We start from the raw sequence: 20,686 nt of genomic DNA on the forward strand, positions 1-20,686 counted from the left end.
ATCTGAGTTACCGTAGACTTTGTCAGTTCGAACCAGTCTGGCCATTCTCTGTTGACCTCTCATCAACAGGGCATTTCAGTCCACAGAACTGCCGCTCACCGGATGTTCTTTTTTTTTTTTTTTTACCATTCTGAGTAAATTCTAGAGACTGTTGTGCGTGAAAATCCCAGGAGATAAGCAGTTACAGAAATACTCAAACCAGCCCATCTGGCACCAACAGTCATCCATGCAATTATCTAATCAGCCAATTGTGTGACAACAGTGCATAAAATCATGCAGATACGGGTCAGGAGCTTCAGTTAATGTTCACATCAACCATCAGAATGGGGAAAAATGTGATCTCAGTGATTTGGACTGTGACATGATTGTTGGTGCCTGATGGGCTGGTTTGGGTAGTTCTGTAACTGCTGAATTTACTCCGAATGGTGCCAAAAACATCCAGTGAGGGTCACGTGATCCCATGCAAGGTTCGGACGTGTGAACGGCGAGCTCTGTGCACTTTGCTATTTTTAAAACTTTTCATGTCATAAACCGGTGAGATTCGATACACCCTAATCCATAACTGTTCCAGGAAGTCAGTATGTCAAAGAATTCAAAATTCTCTGGCTCTGGAGACATTAAAAGACACTTACGTGCTCAAGCTGACGCCCCCCGCCCCCCCCCCGGAGGCCACGGACCTGGGAGTCAATTTGGCCGGAGAAGTGAAAGAGATTCGGCATTAATTGCTGAACGTATCGGCAATGCTGGCGAAGGTTGTTGCTGACTTGGAGGATCTTGCTGTAATACGTCAATCGATCACTGCCGTGGAGACTAAATTCACTGATATGATTACAAGAGTGGCGGATGTCAAAAAATGGATCGATTATCTGGAGTCATCGGAGAGGGAATTAGCTGCTAATCTGCTAGCGACCAAAGTAGATTTGGAGTGTCTCTGGGAAAAGTTGGAAGAATGGGAGAATCGTAACCGGCAAAATAATGTCCGAATTGTTGGAATTCCTGAAGACGAAGAAGGTCGAGATATGGTGAAATTTCTGGATGGGTTCTTTCCGAGTTTGCTCGACATAACAGGCCATAAACTGGAAATCGAGTGAGCTCACAGGGTTCCGGCGTGGAGATCTGCTGAGGGAGACAGGCCTCGATTGATTCTGGCCAAATTTCTGAGATCATCCGATAAAGATCTTGTTACACGAGGCAAGGAGTGAAGGAAGGCTTTTTTGGAAGAAACACAACATTTTTTGTTCCCAGACTTTGCAAATTCGATTAGAGAGAAACGTGATCGATTCAAGGAATGCAAGAACATCAACAGAAGTTTGCTTTTGCACTGATGTTCCTGGGAAAATTGAGAATAGATACTAAGGATGGTCACAAAATATTTACCTGTCCCCAGCAAGCATTCATAAAGTCAATGACTAAGTTATTCGTGGTTCTCATGTTGCAGAAAAAGTGAGCCTGACACACTGAACATTCACTTGACCGCCCAAGGAAACCGAGCGCCTTTTTGTTTCTTTTTGTGCTGGTTCCGCCTAGTGGCTGGAGTTGTTTTGTGTAGCAGCACTCCTTCGGGACAGTTTTGTGGATGAATCTATACGTTCTTTGTGCTTATGCCTCCAATTGGATGGAGTTTGTTTTATAGATTTTCTTCTGTTGTGTAATTCTGTCTCACAAAATTTGTATAGAAACACCGGACGTGGGGGCCTGGGTAGCTCAGCGAGTTAAGAAGCTGACTACCACCCCTGGAGTTCACGAGTTCGAATCCCAGTGCATGTTGAGTGACTCCAGCCAGGTCTCCTAAGCATCCAAATTGGCCCAGTTGCTAGGGAGGGTAGAGTCACATGGGGTAACCTCCTCATGGTCCCTATAATGTGGTTCGCTCTTGGTGAGGCGCGTGGCGAGTTATGCGTGGATGCCGCGGTGGATGGTGTGAAGCCTCCACACATGCGACGTCTCCGCGGTAACACGCTCAACAAGCCACGTGAATTGATGCGTGGATTGACTGTCTTAGACGTGGAGGCAACTGAGGTTCGTTCTCCGCCACCTGGATTGAGGCGAGTCACTACGCCACCACGAGGACTTAGAGCAGGGAATTGGGCATTCCAAAATTAGGGAGAAAAAGAGAAAAAAAACACTGGACTTGAGCAATCCGACGGCAAAGTTGTTGCAGGGGCTCTCGTAAGGCGTACGTGGACTGTTTGAGTTTAAAGGGATGGATGCCACTTGGCACTGTCGTGCATGGGGTTAATGCGCACGTTTTTCTTTATGTTTGTTTGGTTCAGGGTTTGATTGCACTAATGTGGAATGTGGCCTTTTTCTAATTTTTTTTTTACACTATTTTATCTAATGTCAAAATGTAAAATGATAATATGAGTGGATTGTCTCTCTCCACGTGGAATGTGAATGGGTTGGGGCACCCCATAAAAAGGAAGGTTATTTCTTAAACGTAAGAAATATGATATTGTGTTTCTTCAAGAAACGCATCTTTCCCCACAGGAAGCTGAAAAATTTGGGAAGATATGGGGTGGATATGTTTTCTTTAGTGCTGGCTCAAGTAAGAGCAGGGGAGTCATTACATTGATAAGCATCTACAATTCAAACGTCTCAAACAGATTAAAGATAAATTAGGAAGAGTCATTATTTTTTTAGCAGAAATTCAGGGGCAAAGCTTGATTTTGGCTAATATTTATGCACCCAACGCTGATGATCAGGGCTTTTTAATAGATCTTAAAAGGGAGGATGCAAGCCACTGGCACCCCTCATGATATAACATTAGGAAGAGACTTTAATCTATTGATGGACTCCAATCCTTTATCATAGTGAAGCAAACGTGTGCAAACCCCCTAGAGCAACATTGACGCTTCACAGTTTGTGTAAAATCTTGGTCTTACAGATATTTGGAGACTTTTGAACCCATCTGGTAGGGACTATACATTCTTTTCATCAGTCCATAAGATTTATTCTAGAATAGATTTTATTTTAAATATCTAAGTCCCTCATTTCATCTGTTGTTGATTGCTCAATTGGAAACATCTTAGATCACGCCCTGGTGAGTTTAGAGGTGTTGCCACATACAGAGAAAAATAAATCACATAGTTGACACTTTAATGTATCCCTTTTGCAAAATCCTGAATTCCATCAAATGTTAAAGGCTGAAATCAGTGTTTATATGGAGACCAACTGGTCCTCAGTTTCCTCTGTGGGCGTGGCTTGGGAGGCACTGAAGGTGGTTCTTAGGGGTCGGATCATACAGTATGCCTCATTCACCAAAAAATCCAAAGCACAAGAACTCACGGAGTTGGAAGGGAATATTAAAAGTGCCGATGCAGAGCTGAAGCACTGAATGTTGTCTGATGATCCGATTGAAATACAGATATACTATTTTGTCGCGGAAGGTGGAGTTTTGGCTATTCAGGGCAAGACACTCATACTTTGAGTTGGGGGACAAAGCAGGGAAGCTTTTGGCTAGATATATAAAGCAGAGAGTGTCTTTTTCTACCATTCCTTCAGTGAAATCTGCTGGTGGTAAAATATCTACCTCGGCCATTGATATTAATAATGCTTTTAAAGAATTCTATCTTTATCGCTATAGTTCCACGTCTTTGTCTACTGATGAAGATATTAGAAACTTTGTGGTACCATTAGAACTCCCTAAACTGATGACTGAGCAGAATAATTTTCTTGATTCTGAGATAACCTTGGAGGAGCTTGGCAAGGTAATTAAGGCCTTGCCTACAGGCAAGGGTCCAGGGCAGACGGCTTTGCCGCTGAATGTTTGAGATCTTATGCTATAGAATTGGTTCCACTTTTGTTAGAAGTTTATACAGAATCATTAAAGAATGGAAAGCTCCCGCCAACCATGACACAAGTCCGGATCAGTCAGATCCTTAAAAAGGACAAAGATCCAAGCGAGTGTAAGAGTTACAGTCCAATTTCCCTGATCCAACAAGATGTAAAAGTATTGTCAAAAATTCTGGCTAACCGATGAAGTGAAGTTATGACATCTCTTATACATATAGATCAGGTGGGGTTTATTCGGGGCCGTAGCTCTTCTGATAACATTAGGCGTTTCATCAATATCATGTGGTCAGTGGCGAATGATCAGAATCTGGTCGCTGCCATCTCACTTGACGCCGAAAAGGCATTTGATATGGTAGAATAGGATTCTTTTTTGAAATTTTGGAAATATACGGGTTCGGCAATACTTTTATTGGGTGGATTAAGTTACTTTATAGACACCTGGTAGCATCGGTACAAACAAATGGATTAATTTCAGGTTATTTTACTCTGGAAAGGGGCACCTGGCAGGGTTGCCCTCTTTCCCCATTATTGTTCTGTCTTGCCCTGGAACCATTAGCAGCCACGATAAGAAAGGAGGATGATTTTCCAGGGGTGATGGCGGGAGGTATGCGCATAAGCTTTTGCTCTATGCAGATTATATTGTATTATTCATCTCCAACCCCACTAGATCTATGCCTTGCCTCCACAGAATTATTAATTCCTTTTCTAAGTTCTCAGGATACAGAGTCAATTGGTCTAAATGACAATCTGACAGCGTACTGCCCTGTAACGGCTTTTCAGCCGGGCGTCTTCCAGTGGTCCGAACAGGGTGTTAAGTATTTGGGCATTTTATTCCCAGCAAATTTGTATTGATTTAATTAGTTAATTCTGACTCCTTAATAAAAAGGTTTTCGAATGATGTGGGCAGGTGGGCTTCATTAAATATCTATGATTGGGAAGGTTAATGTTATTAAAATGAATTGTATTCCAAAATTCAACTACCTACAACAATCTTTCCCTGTAGATGTCCCCCTTTCTTAATTCAAGCAATTTGATAGCATAGCAAAGTCCTTCATTTGGGATGGTAAGTGTCCTAGATTACATTTCAATAAGTTACATAAGCCGATTGACAAAGGTGGGCTAGGCCTACCCAAGATTTTGTTTTATTGTTATACATTCGGTCTCAGAATTTGAAAAGTTGGTTTAATATTTTGGGATCCCTAGATCTCAGTTCTTTAGGCATTTACAGCTGCGTCATCTGCTCTGTACTATTTTTGGGAGTAGCATACACCCCCTTAAGTGACATACTCTGGGAGTGGTGATTACTGCTTTTGGAAAGCATCCAAAAGGCATCAGTATATTGCTCCCTGCTAATTCAAAGTCTGGGGGATAGAGCTTTAACTTCTATCAAGAGATTATGGGAGAAAGATTAAACTTGGTATTGGAAGAGGGAGTGTTGGCTAGATTATAGCGTAGATTATATTGGACCCCCTCTAGATTGTATAGGCTTGGTCTTAAAGACACACCCACCTGCTGGCGATGCCAATCAGAAGATGGAGTCACAACCCATGATTTCTGGGGGTGTGTAAAGATCCAAGAATTTTGGTTGAAGGTTCAGAGTTTTGTGTGTGATGTGTTGGGCACTCGGGTTTCATTTTGCCTCAGCCTCTGTATTTTAGGCAATGGGGTGGTCATCAAAATAGGGGATAAACACAACAAACTGTGTTCTGACCAGTGTGATGAAAGGCAGACAGATTGTTTAAGGGGTTGGAAGTCGACATGGAGCGCCCTCATTTCGGGAGTGGTGCGCAGAGATGGAGAGAGTGGCTGCTTTCGAGGAGGTGTCATATAGAAGGCTGGGGATCTGGGGCAGTTATTGTGAGTTTTTGGGGAACTCTCGGGGAGGTGCTGTGGTGAGAGAGGCGTAGTTTTAGATGTGTATGGTTATTTTTATTTTTTTTATTTTTTTGTGTGTGTACTTATGTATGACCACGGGGATGTTCGTTGAGGGTTGGGGTGAGGTTGGTGATTGGGGAGGGGTAATAGAGGGAGTTAAATGTTGATTAAATGTATATTTTTGTTTTTCTTTTGTTAACTGTTTGAATCAATAAAAAATGTTTATAGATAAAATAACAGCCAGTGAGCAGCAGTTCTGTGGACGGAAATGCTTAGTTGATGAAAGAGGTCAACAGAGAATGACCAGACTGGTTCGAACTGACAAAGTCTATGGTAACTCAGATATCTGCTCTGTACAATTTTGTTAAGAATAGCATCCCAGAATGCTATTCTGTGATGCGGGTTGGCGCTGTTTTGGCAGCACGAGGGGGACCTACACAATATTAGGCAGGTGGTTTTAATGTTGTGGCTGGGTGTGTGTGTTTGTGTACATACACTTAGGATGCTTGGATCTTTGTCCTTGTTAAGAATCTGACTGACCCGGGCTTGTGTCATGGTTGGGGGAAGCTTTCCATTCTTTAATGATTCCGAATAAACTTCTTGCAAAAGTGGAGCCAATTCTGTATCATAAGATCTAAAAAATTCAGCGGCAAAGCCATCTATTCCCAGAGCCTTGCCTGTAGGTAATTACCTCGTCAATCTCCTCCAAGTTTATTTCAGGATCAAGAGAATTTTTTTGCTCAATCGTCAGTTTAGGGAGTTCTGATGGTTCAGTAAAGTTCCTAATATCTTCATCAGTAGACGAAGACATGGAACTGTAGAGATAAAGATTCTTTAAAAGCATTATTAATATCAGTGGCCGAGGTAAATATTTCACCACCAGCAGATTTCACTGAGGGAATGGTAGAAAAAGACTCTCTCTGTTTTATATATCTAGCCAAAAGTTTTCCTGCTTTGTCCCCCGACTCGAAATATGACTGTCTTGCCCTGAATAACCAAAACTCCACTTTCCGCGACAAAATAGTATTATATCTGTATTTCAAACGGGTCAGTTCTCTGAGGCCATTAGACGACATTCGGCGCTTCAGCTCTGCCTCGACACTTTTAATATTCTCTTCCAATTCCACAAGTTCTCGTGCTTTGAATTTTTTGATGAGGCATACTGTATGATCCGACCCCTAAGAACTGCCTTAAGTGCCTCCCAAGCCACGCCTACAGAGGATACTGAGGACCAGTTGGTCTCCATATAAACATTGATTTCAGCCTTTAACATTTGTTGAATCAGGATTTTGCAAAAGGGATACATTAAAGCGGCAACTATGTGATTTATTTTTCTCTCTATGTGGCAACACCTCTAAACTCACCAGGGCGTGATCTGAGACTAAAATGTTTTCAATTGAGCAATCAACAACAGATGAAATGAGGGATTTAGATATAAAAATAAAAAAAAATCTATTCTAGAATAAATCTTATGGACTGATGGAAAAAAATGTATAGTCCCTCCCAGATGGGTTCAAAAGTCTCCAAATATCTGTAAGACCAACATTTTTACACATTCTGTGAAGCGTCAGTGTTGTTCTAGGGGGCTTACACACTTTTGCTTCACTATGATCAAGGACTGAGTCCATCAATTGATTAAAACCTCCTTCCAATATTATGTCATGAGGGGTGCCAGCTGCTTGCAACATTCTTTCAAGATCTATAAAAAAAAGCCCTGATCATCAGCATTAGGTGCGTAAATATTAGCCAAAATCAAACTTTGCCCCTGAATTTCTGCTAAAACAATAATGACTCTTCCTGATTTATCTTTTAATCTGTTTGAGAAATTTGAATTGTAGATGTTTATTTATCAGTATAATGACCCCCCTATTCTTACTTGAGCCAGTGCTAAAGAAAACATGTCCACCCCATATCTTCCCAAATTTTTCAGCTTCCTGCATGGAAAGATGCGTTTCTTGAAGAAACACTATATCATATTTCTTACATTTAAGAAAAGAAATAACCTTCCTTCTTTTTATGGGGTGCCCCAACCCATTCACATTCCATGTGGAGAGAGACAATCCACTCATTAACATTTGACATTTTGATATAATAGAAAAAATAAATCGTGTGTCAAAAACAAGATTATACAGACTACATTCCAACATTATTGCAACAATCAAACTCCGAACTTCCCCCCCGAATAAAACAAAGAAAAACGTGCGCATTAACCCTACGCACGACAGCGCCAACCGCCGTCGATCCCTCTAAACTCAAAAGGACCATGTACGCCTACGAGAACCCCCGCGACAACTTTGCCGTCGGATTATTCAAGTCTGGTGATTCTGCACAAATTTTGTAAGGCAACACCACATAACAGAAAATACTTTGTAAAACAGACCCCAGCCAATAGGCAGAATAAACACAAAGAACATGTAGATCCATTCACAGAACTGTCTTAAAGGTGTGTTCCTCCACAAAATAAACTCCAGCTGATATAAAGCTGTTCAGTTTCCTCGGACAGACAGACAAGTGTTCAGTGAGCCAGTTGTTATGAGTTCAGCAGATGACGATAGCAGGTACTCCACTTAACAAACTCCAGCTAACAGGAGGCATAAGCACAAAGAACGAACATTCATCCACAACTGTCCCGAAAGAGTGATATTCCACAAAACAAGCTCAAGACGCCAGGCGGAACCAACACAAAAAAAACACAAACAAAACAGACGCCCCGGTTTCTCGAATGGTCAAGTGTGTATTGAGTCAAATTCACTCGGAGGCTGCATAAAAAATTATAATAATTTAAAAAAAAATACACCATGACTTACTCAGTCTGTCAACTTTATAAAAGACATCTTTGTGTAGGCATGAAGATATTTTGCAGTCATTCTAAGTGTCCATTCTCAATCTGGCTGGGAACTTCAGTGTAAAAGCGATCATCTGTCCATGCAAAAGTTTCTTGAAATCATTCCACAAATCACACTCCAGCCTGTAGACGGAGCCAGCGCAAAAAGAAACAAAAATGGCGCCCAACTTCCTCAGACAGCCAGAGTAAGTACAGCGAGTTAATCCACTCTGGAGCTACATGAAAAACCCCAAATGTCTTACCCATTGTTTTTATAAAAGACAGTGCTTGCTTTGGACACACAAATACCCTGTGACCATCCTTCGTTTCTATTCTCAGTTTGGCCGAAAACATCAGAGCAAAAGCGATCTTCCATTGATGTAAGAGTTTCTTACATTCCTTGAATCGATCGCGTTTCTCTCGTCGCATTTGCAAAGTCCGGGAACAATAAAATATTGTGATTCTTCCAAGAAAGCTTTCCTTTGCTCCTCGCCTGGCGCAACACGAGATCTTTATCGGATGATCTCAGAAATTTGGCCAGAATTGATCGGGTCTGTCTCTCTCAGCAGATCTGCGAGCAGGGACTCTGTGAGCTCGCTCGATTTCCAGTTTATGGCCTGTTATGTCGAGCAGTCTTGGGAAGAGCTGGTCAAGGAATTTCACCATATCTCTACTCTCTTCATGCTCAGGAATTCCAACAATTCATATGTTATTCCTTCGGCTCCTATTTTCCGAATCTTCCAGTTTTTCCAAAAAAATTTCCACGACTATTTTGGACGTGGGCGGATTAGCGGATAATTCCCTTTCCGATGATTCCAGATAATCGATCCGTTTCTCAACTTCTGTCACTCTTGTGACCAACTCAGAGAATTTTGTTTCCATCGCCTTAATCGATCGATGTATTATAGCGAGATCCTCAAAGTCAGCAACAACCTTCGTCAGCATCACCGAGATGTTGGACAGTTGACACTGGATTCCTTCTCCCGTCGCGCTTTCCAAATCGAGTTCCCGGTCTGCAGGCCCAGAGGTTTCATCTTGAGCACGTAAGTGCCTTTTAATGTCTCCAGAGCCTGAGGATTTTGACTTCTTTGCCATGTTTACCTCAAAGAACAAATATGTACTGGGTGTATCGAATCTCACCAGATTGTAACATGAAAATAAGGGGGGAAAAAAACAGCAAAGTTCGCAGAGCTCGTGATTCACATGTCTGCTTCTCGCATGGCGTGACGTGATCCCTATGTCCTATGATTATTAACAATTAACATATACTGTAGGTGTACGACAGTGCAGCCAGGCTGCTCCTGTCTGTACCTTTAACTCTGGTTCTCAACTGGTTTTGCTTCAGGACCCAGATTTTACAAATCAAGTGGCGACCCACCATAGTAAAAACTTAACCTGTATTTAATGTATCCTGGGTTGCATTTCCTTTTATATTGTATAGATTTGTTCATGGTTTTCAAGTACAAGCACATGCATCAAGTGACATTTTTGTTGACGTCAACAACAGAAGCTAGAGGAAGTTTTCTCTCCTCCCCCCTTTTAAAAATTGAAGAGCATATTTACTTATATGAGCCCATTATTATCCCATTTGCTTCCTAATTTCAAACAGAACATATTACACAGGAGGAAAGGCTCCCCATTACCATGGTTGGGTCAGTGTAGCTAGTCTTAAATAATAGTAATAATAACAAATTATAGTATTTATGAAAAAATAAATACTAGCTGAAATACTAGGTCTAATAGATTCTACCTTTTAGATTATTTCATATGAAACTAACTTTTTGTCAAAATATAACAGTTACTTTTACTCATGTAAAATCGTGAAACAATTTTGAAAAGGTGGTGATGAATAATGAAAAATAAAAATTGCGCATAGCTCAGTGCTGTTTGGCATGTCAGGGCTCCCTATTGTTTGAGAGGTTCGACTTCCTCCATAACGCTTTAAACTAGAAAAGTCTCACTAGAATTGAAATTGGTCATATCAGTTTTGAGGTCTGCGCGCCGCACTATCAAGGGAAGCCCGGTTGTTGCACGCGCACGCCAGAGAGAAGAGTAGATCATGATCATGAGCTGGTTCCGTTACACCTCGTGCGAAAGTGCAGATGAGAAGCCTTTATCTGATTGCGAGATTATCATTAAATTTGCCTCGGCAGTCCTAAATAGGCTATCACTTGGGCGGCCTCCGAAATATCTTCAGTGGGAGAACCATGGCATTGTTCTTTCCCTGCTGTCCGTGACCCAGTCCGAATAGATCTGCGAACCACCAGTTGAGAAACACTGCTTTAACTCACACACTCACTTATGTCAGACCCCCTCACCTCGCTTCTCTCTGACATTTTCTCTGCTGCATGTGTGTGTGTGGCACAAGTTGACGAGTCTGACAGGCAGTTGAGGAGGAAAGGAGATGCTCACGCACAGGTGAGATTCTCCGTCCAGTTGCGTTTTTTTTTTTTTTTTTTTTTTTCAATACCGTAGATAAGCAAATGTACATGGTATGAAAACCTTCAATTTTCATGCCGTGGTATACCTTGAAACCGGTATACCATCGGCTTGCTACATCCCATCAAGATCTATAAAAAAGCCCTGATCATCAACATTAGGTGCATAAATATTAGCCAAAATAAGACTTTGTCCCTGAATTTCAGCTAAAACAGTAATGACTTCCTAATTTATCTTTTACTCTGTTTGAGCCATTTTATTTGTAGATGTTTACTTATCAATGTAATGACTCCCCTGCTCTTACTCGAACCAGCACTATAAAAAAATGCCCACCCCATATCTTCCCAAATTTTTCAGCTTGCTGCGGAGAAAGGTGCATATCTTGAAGAAACACTATCATATTTCTTATGCTTAAGAAGATTAATAACCTTCCTTTTTATGGGATGCCCCAACCCATTCACATTCCACGTGGATAGAGACAATCCACTCATTAACATTTTGACATATAAGAAAAAATAGATTGTGTCAAAAATAATATTATAAAGACCATATTCCAACATTAGTGCAACCATCAAAACCCGAACATCCCCCGGAACAAAACAAACAGAAAAAAGCGTGCGCATTAACCCTATGCACGACAGCACCAACTGGCGTACATCCCTCCAAACTCAAACAGTCCATGCACACCTACAAGAACGCCTGCGACAGCTTTGCCGTCGGATTGCTCAAGTCCGGTGTTTCTCTACAAATTTTGTGAGACCGAATTACACCGCAAAAGATAATCTAGAAAACAAACTCCAGGGATTAGGCAGAATAAACACAAAGAGCATGTAGGTTCATCCATAAAACTGTCCTGAAGGTGTGTTGCTCTACAAAAAAAACTCCAGCCGATAGGCGGACTAAGCACAAAGAGCGTGTAGATTCATCCATAATATTGTCCTGAAGGTCATTACTCTACAAAATAAACTCCAGCCACTAGGCGGAACCAGCACAAAAAGAGCGCGCAGATTCTTCAAACAGTCAAGTGAATGTTCAGTGAGCCGGTCCACTGCAATGTGAGTACAACAAGATGACTTACTCCATTGACTTTATGAAGGACATCTCTTGCTTTGGGCATGTGAATGTTTCACGGCCATCCTTAGCATCTATTCTCAATTTGGCCAGGAATATCAGTGCAAAAGCAACCTTCCGTTGACATAAAAGTTTCTTGCATTCCTTGAATCTATCACGTTTCTCGTCGAATTCGCAAAGCCTGGGAACAAGAATATGCTGTGGTTCTTCCAAGAAAGCCTTCCTTTACTCCTTGAGTCGCATAACACAAAATCTTTTTTGGATGATCTCAGAAATTTGGCCAGAATTGATCGGGGCCTGTCTCACTCCGTGGATCGCAGAGCAGGAACCCTGTGAGCTCGCTCGATTTCCAGCTTATGGCCTGCTGTCAAGCAGATTCGGAAAGAGCCCTTCCAGGAATTTCTCCATATCCTGTCCCTCTTCGCCCTAAGGAATTCCAATGATTCGGAAGTTATTCTGCCGGCTACGGTTCTCCATGTCCTCCAACTTCTCCCAGACACGCTCTGAATCCACCTTAGTCACTAGCGGATTAGCTGATAATTCCCTCTCCGATGACTCCAGGTAATTGATCCATTTTTTTGACATCCCATACTCTTGTAACCACATCAGTGAACTTCGTCTCCATGGCAGTGATCGATCGACTTATCACAGCAAGATCCTCCAAGTCAGCAACAACCTTTGTCAGCATCATCTCTCACCACATTTCCCACACCTCCCTGTCTAAATCGACTCCCAGGCTCGGGGGCGTCAGCTTGAGCAATATAATTGTCTTTTAATGTCTCCATAGCCTGAGGATTTAGAATTCTTTGACATATTGTCCTCCTAGAACAGTTATGGAACAGAGTGTATCGAATCTCACCGGTTTGTCATTTAAAAGTGTTAAAACTAGCAAAGTGTGCAGAGCTCGCCATTCACACGTCCGATCCTCGCATGGCGTCATGTGACTCCCAAACTTGTGTATCTTTAATGACACATTGTCATATGAACAACCAGTCAGTAACTGCACTGCTTGTTTAAAGTCTCACAGGTCTGAAGGATGAAATTATATACAGTAACATTTCTAGAGTTGTGTTATGTAGCCTTAAGTTGAACTTCAGGCTTGTGAGACTTCCACAGTTCTTATTTCATATCCGTTTTATAACTTGCACACCAGTATAAGATTAATTTAGTAATTACATTTGATTTAATCTATAAGTGTTTTTGATTCACACACAAAAAAAAGAAAACTGCTCATAAGAAACATTTGTTTGGAAATCGGACCATACTGGAAGCATTGTATGTTTCGCGATGCAGATTCAAAAGAACCACCTCATTTGAGTCATTCATTCGAGCATCGGACTATACAGAAAGCACCATTTGTTTTCGCGTTGTAGATTTAAAGAACCAGTTTATTAGTCATTCGTTCGGGAAACAAATATAAAATACACTAGCACCACTGTGTTTCACATTGTAGATTCAGTAAAGGGCAGTCCTATTGCAGGATTTTTGGTCCATATGTGAACAATCTAATCAGGGCTTTCAAACTGGGCACATTTGCTGCGGTCCGATTCCGAGTGCGATTGTTCCTGGTGCCCCCGCAGCATTGGTCTGGTTTCACACTCATTTGATTCTATCGAACCCCGGTCCATTTGCGTTCATCTTAACGTCATCACAAACACGCATGGAGAACATAACGTGACTCATCATACTTTGTTATTTTTGTTACCTTGGTGCCATTATGCACAGCAGAATGAACGACAACTGCATATATGTGCGCTTGTACCAGGGGAAGGTGGCTTGCTGCTGCTCTCAAATGGCGTTTTTTGAGGAGACAGCTGATTGCAAGGAATTAATTTGCATATTTGTTTACACTGCATGCTTACGCTCATGTCCAAGGTGAAGTTATCGCCACTGTCATCTCCTATTATACCCTATATTTATAACCTATAATAGTATTTATATATAGTATTTATTAGACAGACAGTATTTATAGTGTTGACTGTACTTGTATGTCATTGTGGTGTTATTACTTTTTTGGGACTTTCAGGAATGAAAAATGCATGCGTAGGTTACTTCCTGAATGAGTGTGCACCAGTGTCCGAGTTGCTTTCACATTCACGCGAATCACGCTACAGTTCCATTGCAACTGAACTCAGACCACCTCCTACAGGTAGTCTCTGGTTCGGTACCACGGTGCGCTCCCCGGTCCGCATGACAGCTTTCACATTACCAATTTTTCATGTGAACCGTGCTCTGTTTCGAACTAAACTGCCAGTGCGAAAGCACCCTCAGACACCTTTAAAGCGAACTGAACCGAGACCATCTCGGTAGGTGGTCTGAGTTTGGTACACTTGCAGCCTTCGGTTTGCTAATAACGTGAGTTGTGAACACACAGCGCTCCGGGCACACTTGATTTTCCCTTTCTCGTAATGCTAAAACATGTTTGACCCTGACAGGTTTACTGTACACCAGTAATGACGCACATAGAAGAGACGCAACGAGCCGCTTATTCTGTTTCTATGGAGATGACAGAGTAAGTTGCTGATGAAAATTATTTAAATTTCACAAAACAAACTCAAAAACCTTTCTTCAGTGTTCTGTGCAAATGAAGACTCGGGTTTAACTGGACCGCATTGGAATGATGCGTGACAGTTAAGAGATTACTTTATAAATAAATGACTATTGTTTTCAGTGAATAGATGTTGCCCGAGGCTGTCAATACCATGATGTATCATATTGTTTGTTTGTAATGCGACTAATCTACCATAATCCATGGTTGAATTTTGCCTCTAAATACAGTATTATTAATGTAAAATACAATGCATTCGGTTTAATGCATTGCTTTTCCCTCTTCATTTATAAAAAACAAGATGTTATATATTTACTCTATGTAATAGTTATTTTTTTATGCAGAGCAGTAAAATGTTTTATTGAACAAAGAAACCTGTACTAAAGCTAATTATTAATTTTAAGTGTATTAAACATGTTTGATAATCTCACAAGTTAATATGTAGATATAATTGTACTCACCATTTAATATAGCCATAAAAATTATCATCAATTTTGTCTTTTAAAAGTTGTCGGGGTTCCATAAAAACAACAGTGTGAATTCAGAATGGACTGAGACCCCATAATGGGTCAAGTGGACCAAAAAGTGATCTGAGCCCACTTTCAAGGTCACAAATAGTGTGAATGAAAAGAGAACTGGGTCTTTTTTCACTTAGCTCACTTTTTGGTCCACTTAGGGTGTTTTCACACTTCGTCCATTTCAGGAGTCTGAGTGCGGTTTGTGGGATTTTTGGCCCATATGTGAACAATCCAAACGAACTCGGACCCCTTCAAAACAAAACAAACCGAACCGAGACCATCTTGGGAGGTGGTCTGAGTATGGTTCACTTGCAGCCTGCGGTTCGATTCGCTAATAATGTGCATTGTGAACACACAGCGCTCCGGGCTCGCTCGTTTTTTTTTTTTTTTTTTTTTTTCACGTAATGCCAAACATGTTTGACCCTGACGGATTACTGTACACCAGTAATGATGTGCAGAGAAGAGGCTCGATGAGTCGCTTATGTTTCTATGGAGATGACAGTAAGTTGCTGTCACATTACCAATTTTTCATGCGAACCGTGCTGTTTCGAACTAAACTGTCAGTGTGAAAGCACCCTTAAAGAGGACCCAAGTGTAAAAACACCCTTATATTTGTCTCAATACATGCGTTTGAGTTTTATGCTACTTTTAATAACCAGAAACGCTATGCAGTTCAAAACAGTTGGTTACGTGCTTTATTAGTTATGTCTAGTATTTTATTAGTAGTTAATATTTGCTATTAACTGATGTTGCTCCAGTACTCTAACAAATAATTTTTCACCCAATCGTAAAGAGCACCTGCAAACAGTGCTGTTCGCACCCCAATAGTCTATTGGCAACATAGAAATCTATGAAACCTGCGTTGTTAGTGTAGCTTCAGTGGTGTGGGGCGTAACGACTGTGTCTTTTCGCCCACGGTTCAATTCCGCGTTTGTCTAATCATTTTTCCCATTCTGTTTCCTGTCTCCATTCTTAATATTTTCTATAATACTACTAATGATACATAAAAATGAACATAAAGATAGTTTTACTATAGTAATGTATTAACCTTTTTGGGGTTTTTTTGGCAGAAAACATAGATTTGATGCAATTAACCATGGTTTTATTACAGTAATATGATGTTAATATAGTAACCATGTTTAATTTTGTGGTTACAATTATTTTGCTACAAAATACCATGGTGATACTATGGTTTCTGGAACTGTAGAAGACGTCAGGACAGATCCGTGTTCCAATAAAAAAAAATTAAAAAAAATCTGATTCAATTCTTTAATCCCCATTTCATGTCATTGGGAACATTTATTAAAATAAAGTTTGTGTCTTCAAAGTATTTTAAACATGGAAATAAAATGTCTTACGGGAATGAGTTATAATATGAAAGTAAACATTGGTTGTTTTTGCGGTGATCGGAGGTGGGCATTTCTCCAGCTCGGCGTCTTGGTCAGTCCTGGAAAAACACTGTATTGTTAACTGAAAAATGGCGTGATCAGTTGCGCGTCAGTTTGTGGTGCTGATTCTGCTCATGACGTGGGTTTGAATCCCATTTTTCTCAAAACCCCCTTTTCTTCCCATCTCATGTTAGCAGCGAAGACATTTTCTTATTTATATTTATAAATATTTATAAAACATTTTAAAGTGTTTTATGGAGACATGTGTGAAACTTGTTGAAACACATATTACCTAACATTACAGGACACCAGCCGTGGCACAACCTGGCTTTATAAATGAAATAACCTTTCAATGCTGAAAATGTTTTAACTGACTCTTAAGTCTTAAATCTAAAATGAATATTTATGTGAATAAATGTGTATATATGCAATAAAGACATGTCTGTTGGGTACATTTGACTTCAAGTTAAGATGAGAAGAGTTCTCTGACACAATCGAATGCTCGGTGGGTGTTAAATGTGGGCAGTTATCTACCCCACCCCCCCATGCTAACACAGACAAAGGTGATGTGGGGGGTTGTGACACTCTTAAAGATTGAAGGAGATTTGGACGTTTAGATTTTCACATGGATCTTTTGGGAAAATGTATGTGAACTACCCTCATGCTATTGTATGGTATAATGTAATTAAGTTGAATCATAAACTTTATCATGTAATCATAAATACTGCCGCCCTATGCGACTGTAACGCCTATGGTTTTATCTTTTTAAAACAGTCATGGCAACAAATATAGGATTAAATGTATAAATTATATACAGTATAAAACCAAATGACCAACAATAATCTTACAGGACATAGTCAGAACCAACCACACACAAAATGAAATTAAATGTAAATAAAGCCATGCAATGCTGAAATAATGTCTGCATTTGTTTTTAATGTTGAAATTCACTTCAGCAATATCAAATATTATTATATATGGTCAAATGTGTGTTTTTTTTTTTTTTTACTTTATTTTTTACAAACGATAAGATTAAAGCGAGATTTGATACGGCAGCCTGATGCACGAGAGCAGAGCACAGTACCCCTGAGCTATCAGTCCGCTTGTGTTTGTTCAAAGAATGTGAGCTTTTCTCTACTCCACACCATCCTCTGTAACTTTTAAGGCATATCACATATAACAACAACAAAATAAGCACATTAATATTTCATTGCGCTAATGAGCGGGGTTTCAATTGAACCACTCTATTTTAGTCTATCACTACCAACTAGCCAGGTCAATTAAAACACGGGTTAACGCAGTTAATTAAATGCACTGTTGTTGTTTTTGGTTTTGGTTTTTTTCAGTAAGGCTAACAAATAAAATTATGAATGTTCACAATGTATTTTCATTTAGATTTTCAGGAAGATAATTAAATAACTAATATCTATGAAGCAACAGTTTATTTTTTTTCTTTATACCAATTCATGACATAACTATGCTATAACTTTAATGCTGCTGTTAATTTTGCATGGTTGGATCACTTTCTACACATAAAAATTTTAAAAACACAATACAAATAATAATATTAACAGTGTTAATCATAATAACTCCCTTCACACAATGTGCCAAAAAAAAACAGTGGTCAAAAGTGTCACTTTGCATCTCCTGGCGGTGAATTTGCAAACAGGTCTCGCGTGTGAGAATTTAAAGTTTTACCGCCACATTAATCCCATGACAGTAAGGGCCATTCTGTTTGGATACCCACTGTAGATGACCTTAAGACATGGTTTAAAAGTTATTTACATTGAGGTCTTTAAAGAAATCGTATATCCCTATATGATTCCAAGTGAATTACTTAAGATGTATGTGTATGCACACATGCATCTTAAGAAGTATGACAATTAATTGTGAAAACCCTAAAACAATTAATCATCATAATCTCAGTTATTTGTACAACAATAAAATGTCAGCCAAATTTCAAAACATTGAGAGCCCTAATTGGGACAGCTATTGTGTGCACATCTATTTCACTTTCCAAAAAAGCTTGATGGAAAAGGGGGAGGAAAGAAGAGCGTTCAAATTTGTTATGGCAGGTGTTTTCATACTGTTCCTGGAGCTTTTCCAGCTTTGTACATTTTGAATGTCTTCCTTATTTAACACACTTGATTTAACTAATCGGCTGATTAGTGGGACTATTCCAGTTACCTGAACTGGGTGTGTCAAAAAAGGGAGACATCCAAAATGTGTAGTGCTGTGGAGGCTCCAGGAACGGTTTGAAGATCCCTGTGTTGTCTCAAGAAGCTCAGTGTCAATCGTCTTTAATTACATTTGGACACTGCATACAAGAAAGTAATCAGCTGCAAATCTATTCCTGTGACAATATTTTCTGTTTAAAGACAAATGTGTGGTGACTGTACTTTTACATGCATTTTTAATGTACAGAATTTTGCTACTTCATCAGATAAGATCTTCAACTTGTGCTGTGTTGTTCAATTTCCCAGAGTTCCCTCAGAGCTGCGATTCCAGTGTACCATTGGTGGCGCAGGACTTGATGCGCCAGATGATTCGGCAGTTTGCCTTAGAATATGCATGTAAAAGTCAGGCTCACGAGGGCCTGAATGGCCTTTGTGACAACTCTGACCTTCTCCCTCATGAACCGGATCCTGATGGGCCCCTGGACCTCAGCCGAGCTTCCCAGGCCCTGCAGCAATGTAAGTACCACAAACAAATTATTATTTAAATGGAATTCACATCTGTTTTCACTTCAAGAGATCAGCAGACTGTCATGTACGTATAGATTCTGTGGTAGGGTGTTTTTTAACTCTACAATATGTCAGATTTTTTTTAAACATGGGACAAAACAGGCTACAAAACTAAAATAATATACAATATTACAAATAATAAATGGCTTGGTAATACAATATTTTACACAAAAGTGGATCAGGGTCAGAAATAAATGGGAGATCAGCACAAAAATGCCACCTAAATTGACAAAAATGCCACCAAAATGTAAAATAAGGGGGCAAAAATCTTTCCTGTCAGCTTGGACCAGTCTGACAATTCTCCTCCAACCTCTGTCATTAACAGCCCGTTTTTGCCCACAGAACTGCCGCTCGCTGGATGTTTTTTGTTTTTCACACCATTCTCTTTACACACTAGAGACTGTTGTGCGTGAAAATCCCAGAAGATCAGCAGTTACAGAAATACTCAAACCAGCACCAACAATATGCCACGGTCAGAGTCACTGAGATCAAATTTTTCCCCATTCTGATGGTTGATGTGAATATTAACAGAAGCTCCTGACCCATATCTGTATGATTTTATGTTATACTGCTGACACAAGATTGGCTGATTAGATAATTGCATGAATAAGTAGATGTACAGGCAAGGCAAGTTTATTTATAAGGACATTTCATACACAATGGCAATTCAAAGTGCTTTACATATACATTTTAAAGAAAGTACAAGATATATAAAAAAACAAAAAATTAAGAACATAAAATAAGAATAAAAAGTAATAAAATCAATGTGAAAAAATTTAAAATGAATAAGAAAAAGAATAATAAATTGTTAGCACCATCCTTAACTGTTGTTAACCTTCCCTGATTAAACAGAGGATAACCAAAAATTGTTGATGCACACTTTAATTGTTGTTAACCTTCCCTGGATCAACAGAGGATAACCAAAAATTGTAAACACACTGAGAAAAAGTGATAAATAAATAATATAAATAGAATAATTAAAATGAAAGACAAAAGCAAAATGATTCAGTGAAATCAATAAGTGCATTACAATGCTCAGTCAGAAAATGCACAGCTAAATAGATGTGTTTTCAGTCTGGATTTAAATGTGGCTACTGTTGGGGCACATCTAACCTCTTCTGGAAGCTGGTTCCAGCTGCGGGTGGCATAATAGCTAAATGCTGTGTCACCTTGTTTTGAGTGAACCCTCTGAATGTCTAACTGACTTAATCCTAATGATCTGAGAGGTCTGTTAGGTTTATATTCAACAAGCATATATGAAATGTATTTATGTCCTAGGCTATTGAGCGATTTATAAATGAGTAATAGTACTTTAAAATCAATTCTAAATGTAATTGGAAGCCAGTGTAAAGACCTGAGGACTGGAGTAATATGCTCAGATTTTTTGGTTTGGGTGAGAATCTTGGCAGCGGCATTCTGAATGAGCTACAGGTATCTAATGGTCTTTTTGGGAAGGCTGGTTAGAAGTCTGTAACAGTATGAGAACA

The 20,686-nt window shown here is 39.8% G+C and overlaps 1 protein-coding gene across 7 annotated transcripts in view; it reads left to right on the forward strand.

The window, feature by feature from the left end:
* LOC127443624 (ligand-dependent nuclear receptor corepressor-like protein) overlaps positions 1-20,686 on the forward strand; it is a 60,201-nt gene that overhangs the window by 17,561 nt on the left and 21,954 nt on the right. For all 7 annotated transcript variants that reach the window (XM_051702327.1, XM_051702331.1, XM_051702328.1 and 4 more), the window contains exon 5: positions 18,939-19,148. In XM_051702327.1, coding sequence (XP_051558287.1) covers positions 18,939-19,148 — 210 coding nt within the window. The remainder of the gene's footprint in view (positions 1-18,938; positions 19,149-20,686) is intronic.

This window comes from Myxocyprinus asiaticus, chromosome 7 (assembly GCF_019703515.2).
Source record: "Myxocyprinus asiaticus isolate MX2 ecotype Aquarium Trade chromosome 7, UBuf_Myxa_2, whole genome shotgun sequence".
NCBI lineage: Eukaryota > Metazoa > Chordata > Actinopteri > Cypriniformes > Catostomidae > Myxocyprinus > Myxocyprinus asiaticus.